Below are 6,726 nucleotides of genomic sequence, written 5' to 3'. Positions count from 1 at the left end.
ATATGTCAAGTATGCATGCCAAAGAATGATTTCACGGTGATATCCCCAAGTACTCTCACTCTCAACATACTCAATTTGCCTGCCTCAAATTCCCACTCATCAAACACACTCAATCACTCAACACTGTACGGGTGCCTAGCATCAATGCCCCACACCAAAGCACGTGTGTGTATATATATATATATATATATATATATATATCATTGTGTTTGCGCTCACTGTTGGTATGTCAGACTCCGCAGGGGCGGATAATAATAATAATAATAATAATAATAATAATGATAATAATAATAGTAATAATATAATAAAGCCAAAATGGTCTGCTGCGGCGTGCAACCCGATCCCCAATAACACTCTCAACATGGCTCTAAGGCCCACCTCAGTCATCAATCTCTCAAGTCTCACGGGCTCACAATCTCATATCACTCAGCCCAAGAACTCCACATATGGAAAAGCAATGATAATATGTTATGTAACCATGAATGATGAACAAAGACTGAGATATGATATGCAAACGAAGAAGCATGACTGAGTGTATAATTACAGTTAAGTCAGATATCTCAAAATAACAGAAATAGTCTCATCAAGCATCAATCGAATAACCACATAGTCTAGATATGATTTTTAACATGAATCATGGCTCAGATAATCTAACAAGTTGGAAAACAAGGATAAAATAAAACATGATAGCAACAAATACTAAAAGTCAACTCGGATCATGATTACCCCGGTGTATGCCCACACGCCTGTCACCTAGCATGTGCGTCACCCCAACACATCACGAATAACATGTTTCCTAGGGATTAATACCCTCAATTCAAACTTTAGGGGTGTTACATACCTCAAAACGCGCAATTCAATACTCCAACAAGCCATTGCCTCGCGAATCGGCCTCCGAACGACTCAAATCTAGCCACAAACAACTTAATACCATCAATAATAGCTGTAGGAAACAATCTCAAATGTTAAAACTAGAATCTTTAATCAAAATCGGAAAGCCAACCCAAAAAGTCAACCTCGGTCTCGCACCCTAGAACCTGACAAAATTCACAAATTCCGAGCATCCATTCAAATACGAGTCCAACCATATTAAATTCATCCAATTCCATCCACAAATCGACCCCCAAATCACCAAATCTCACTCTCCAACCACATGATCTAAAATCCCCAAATTTTATTTCAAATTGACATAAACTATGTGTATTAATCAATGGGTAATCAATGTTTATCCATAAGAATGATGAATCTTCACTTACCTCTTCAGTTGTAGCAAAACGTCTCTCACAAATCACCTCCAATCGAGCTCCAAAAATTCAAAAATGAAAACAAAATGACCAAACCCTCATTTAATACACTGCCCCAGCGATTCCGCACCTGCGACTCACTTAACTGCAATTGCGGTCTCGCTTTTGCAGGAAAGTGGCCGCATCTGCGGCTTCCTCCAAAAGCCAATCGTCCGCTTCTAATAAAGTAGATAGACTTATAACATCAAAAGGTACAGAGTAACCCTTGCATCTGCGCTCTCAGACCTTCCCGCCAATATACGCTTACGCGGTCACACCTACGTTTCTGCACATGTGCATCTACCCCTATCTCCGCATCTGCGGAAACCCATGCCGCTCCTCGATTTTACTTCTGCCCTTACCTGCCCTCGCAGGTGCGGAAACTACCTCGCACTTGTGCTCCTCCCAGCTCTAGCCAAATTCCGCATCTGCATACTATGGGCCGCATCTGCGGCTGCGCACCTAGGGCCATTACCTCGGAGGTGCGATTTCCCCAGCTTCAGCAACCTTCAGAAATTCTACCAAGTCCAAACATGATCCGCAAGTCATTTGATTTACACCTGAGACCCCTAGGACCCCATCCAAATACACCAACCAGTATTAAAACACGTTACAAATTTACTCAAAGCCTCAAATCCCATCACACAACATCAAAATCAAAAATCACACCCAATTCAAGCCTATTGAAACTAATGAACTTTCAACTTCTAAAACTAATGCCGAACCATATCAAATCAACTATGAATGACCCAAATTTTGCACACAAGTCATAAGTGACATAACAATGTTCTCCGACTCCCAGAACCAAAATCTGAACCAGATATGCACAAAGTCAACTCTCGGTCAAACCTCTAAATCTTCCAAAACCTTCAACCTTTCAACTTTCGCCAAAAAGCCTCAAACCAACCTACAGACCTCCAAATCAACATCCGGACATACGCCTAAGTCAAAAATTACCATATGAAGTTATTGAAACCATCAAAACTCCATTCAAGAGTCGTTTGAATAAAATACAAACTTCGATCAACTCTTTCAACTTAAGCCACCAACCTTGAGACTAAGTGTCCCAATTCACTCTGAAACATCTCCGAAATCAAACCAACCATCTCGGAAAGTCACATACCCACAAATAAAATTAGAATAAGCAATAACTAGGGGAACATGGCTAGGAAACACAAAATGACAGCCCCAGTCGTTACATTCTCCCCCTATTTAGCAAACGTTTGTCCTCGAACGGGTCTAGAATCATACCTGGAGTCTCAAATAGGTGTGGATATCTGCTCTGCATCTCCTACTCAGTCTACCATGTAGCCTCCTAGACTGGATGGCCTCTCCATTGCACCTTCACTGATACTATATTCTTTGACCTCAACTTCGGAACTTGCCGGTCCAAAATGGCTACCGCCTCCACATCATAAGTCAAATCCCCATCTAACTGAATCGTGCTGAAGTCCAAAACATGTGACGGATCACCATAATACTTTCGGAGCAAAGAAACATGAAACACTAGGTGAACATCCGATAGACTAGGTGGCAAGGCAAGTCTGTAGGCCACCTCTCCAATCCTCTCAAGCACCTCAAAAGGCCCAAAATACCGAGGGATCAACTTGCCCTTCTTCTCGAACCTCATAACACCCTTCATGGGCGTAACTCTGAGCAAAACCTTCTCGCCCACCATATATACAACATCACGAACCTTCCTATCAACTTAACTCTTCTACCTAGACTGTGTTGTAAGGAGTCACTTCTGGATCAACTTCACCTTCTCCAAGGCATCACAGACCAAATCAGTTCCTAACAATGTAGCCTCCCCAAGCTCAAACCAACCAACTGGAGAACAACAACTCCTCCCATATAAGTCCTCGTAAGGAGCCATCTGGATATCGACTAAAAGTTATTGTTGGTGAACTCAGCTAACAGAAGAAACTGATCGCATGAACCTCCTAAATCCATAACACTTGCACGTATCATATCCTCCAAGATTTGAATAGTACGCTCGGACTGCCTGTCCATCTGAGGATGGAATACTTAACTCAACCCGTGTACCCAAATCTCGCTGCACTGCTCTCCAAAACTGCGATGTGAATTGCGTGCCATGGCTAGAAATGATGGAAATGGGCATGCCATGCAAACGGATAATCTACCAGATGTAAATCTGTGCCAACCGCTCTGCAGAATAGGAAGTCACCACCGGAATGAAGTATACGGAATTAGTCAACTGGTCCACAATAACCCAGACTACGTCATATATCTTCAAGGTCCTTGGAAAGCCTACCACAAAATCCATAGTTATGTGCTCCCACTTCCAATACAGTATCTCCAATCTCTGACAACCCTCCCAGTTTCTCATGCTCATACGTCAACTGTTGACTATTCAAACACCAAAAGACATAAGTAACGATATCTTTCTTCATTCTCTGCCATCAATAGTGTTGTTTCATGTCACGGTACATCTTCGTGACACCTGGGTGAATGAAATAGCACGAGTTGTGAGTCTTCTTAAGTATCTAATCTCTCAACCCATCAAAATTTGGGACACAAATATGGAATTTAAGTCACATAACACCATCATCACCAATCACAACCTCCTTAGCACCACCCCGCTGCACTGTGTCCTTCAACACCAATAAGTGAGGATCATCAAACTGGTGAGCCTTGATACGCTCCAACAATGATGACTGAGCCACAACGCAAGCAAGAACCCGACTATTATTCGAGATGTCCAATCTCACAAACTGATTGGCCAAGGCCTGAACGTCCTTGGTTAGTGACCTCTCTACTACCGGTAAATATGCCAAGCTGCCCATACTCTCAGCTTTCCTACTCAATGCATCAGCCACCACATTGGCCTTCCCCAGATGATATAATATGGTGATATCATAGTCTTTCAGCAACCCTAACTATCTCTGTCCATAAGTTAAGATCCTTATTCTTTGAATAGATGTTGTAGAATTAGATGGTCGGTATAGACCTCACAATGAACACTGTATAGATAGTGCCTCCAAATATTCAATGTGTGAACAATAGCTGCCAACTCTAAATTATGCACAAGGTAATTCTTCTCATGAACCTTCAACTTCCAAGACTCATAGGCAATAACCCTACCGTCCAGCATCAACATCGTGCCAAACCCAATACGCGATGCATCACAATACACGTTGTAAGATCCTGAACCCGTAGGCAACTCCAACATTGGGGCTATAGTTAATGCAGTCTTAAGCTTCTGGAAGCTTTCCTCACACTCCTCAAACCATCTGAAAGGAGCACCCTTCTGAGTCAATCTAGTGAAAGGTGCAGCAATGGATGTGAAACCCTCCACAAAACGGCAATAGTAACCTGCCAAACCTAAGAAGCCCCAAATCCTTGTAGCTGTAGATGGTCTAGGAAAACTCTAAACTACCTTAATCTTCTTCGGATCTACCTTGATCCCCTCACTAAACATCATGTGGGCCAAGAATGTCACTGAATAAAGTCAAAATTCACACTTGGAGAATTTAACATATAGCTTCTTCTCCTTCAAAGTCTGGAGTAAAATCCTCAGATGTTACTCATGATCCTTGTGGCTGCGTAAGTATACCAATATGTCATCAATGAACACGATGATGAATTAATCAAGATACGGCCAAAATACACTGTTCATCAAGTGCATAAAGGTTGTTGGGGTATTGGTTAACCCAAATGACATCACAATAAACTTGTAGTGACCATAGTGGGTCCTAAATGCCGTCTTTAGAATGTCAGAATCCTGAATCTTCAACTGATGATACCCTGACCTCAAATAAATCTCCGAAAACACTCTAGCACCCTGAAGCTGGTCAAATAAGTTATTAGTTCTCCGTAGTGGGTACTTATTTTTAATTGTAACTTTGTTCAACTGCCTGTAATCAATACACATCCACAAAGTACCACCCTTCTTCTTTACAAATAGAACTGGTGCACCTCAAGGCGACACATTAGGCCTGATGAATCTCTTATCAAGTAGATCCCTGAAGTTGTTCCTTCAATTCCTTCAACGTTGTTGGTGCCATACGATACAGAGTAATAGAGATGGGCTGAGTGCTTGGCACCAGGTCAATGCCAAAATTGATGTCCCTGTTAAGTGGCATGCCCCGCAGGTCTGCAGGAAACACATCTGTGAAGTCTCTCACTATCGAAACTTACTCAACGGTAGGAGTATTAGCACTAACATTCCTTACAAAGGCCAAGTACGACAGACACCCCTTCTCAACCATCCAATGATCCTTCAAGTATGAAATCACCCTACTTGGAACATAATCCAAAGAACCTCTCCAATCAACCCTAGGAAACCCCGGCATCGCCAATGTCAAGGTCTTAGCGTGGCAATCAAGAATAGTGTGACATGGAAACAACCAATCCATGCCAAAAATCACATCGAAATAAACCATGCTAAGTAGTAAAAGATCATCTCTCCTCTCATAACCCCTAATAGTCACCACACATGATCGATACACACGATCCACAATAATAGAATCACCCACCGATGTAGATACATGAACATGCATAACTAAAGAATCACGAGGCGTATCCAAATATGCCAAACATCCCTTCTCAACTATTCGTTGAGCCTTCAAATGTGAAATCACTCTACTAGGAACATAATCCAGGGAGCTTCTCCACTCCAACCTTGGTACCCTCGGCATCACCAACATCACGGTCTTAGCGTGGCAATCTAGAATAGCGTGACACGGTGACAACCAATCCATGCTCAATATCACATCAAAATCAACCATACTAAGCAATAAAAGATCAACTGTCATCTCATAGCTCCCAATAGTCACCATACACGATCGATAAACACGGTCTACAACAAAAGAATAACCAAGCGACGTAGATACATGAATAGTGTCGTGATGGCGCTTATTGATGGTACTAGGCAAGCCGACGTTCTCAAAATACTCCAGTAATTCAATAGAAAAGGTAGTTTAAAACTTTTTCATATCAGAAATTGTACATAAAAACTATAGTCGAACTCAATATAGAATCAAAATGCGGAAACTAGCCCCAAACATCGGGATGTCAATAAGTCATGAGCGTCCAAGTACTTAAAACTATTACAGCCAATGTCTAAATATCAGTACAAAATGAAAAGAAATGTGGAAGGAGTAACAAGGTTCTACGGATGCTGGCAGCTACCTTGCGGTCTCCGAAACTTAAACATGCTTGGACTCAACATTCTCCATGCTCAGACACACCTGGATCTGCACATGTAATGCAAGGTGTAGTATGAATACAACCAACTCAGCAAGTAACAAAAATAAATAAGGAATTGATAAGTATTGACGAGCTATACAATATAGTTCATTTTCAATAATTCCAGCAAAGAATAGACATACTATCAAATCCGGCAGTTTAAGTCAAATCAGTTTTAAACAGTTGAAGTGCAGGTACTCTGGATATAGAATCCTTCAGGAATTTCACAACA

At 41.7% G+C, this 6,726-nt stretch overlaps 1 protein-coding gene across 1 annotated transcript; it reads right to left on the bottom strand.

Annotated features, from left to right (window-relative positions):
* Positions 1-3,838: 3,838 nt before the first annotated feature.
* LOC138892571 (uncharacterized) lies at positions 3,839-5,599 on the bottom strand. Its single transcript, XM_070176307.1, has 3 exons — positions 5,445-5,599; positions 4,255-4,537; positions 3,839-4,132 (listed from the first exon to the last, which is right to left on the bottom strand). Exons 1-3 carry the CDS (start codon positions 5,597-5,599, stop codon positions 3,839-3,841), a joined length of 732 nt encoding a protein of 243 aa, XP_070032408.1.
* Positions 5,600-6,726: the final 1,127 nt, after the last annotated feature.

The sequence above is a fragment of the Nicotiana tomentosiformis genome, chromosome 5, assembly GCF_000390325.3.
Source record: "Nicotiana tomentosiformis chromosome 5, ASM39032v3, whole genome shotgun sequence".
In the NCBI taxonomy this organism is placed as follows: Eukaryota; Viridiplantae; Streptophyta; class Magnoliopsida; order Solanales; family Solanaceae; genus Nicotiana; species Nicotiana tomentosiformis.
This window is presented reverse-complemented; position numbering and strand designations above follow the sequence as displayed.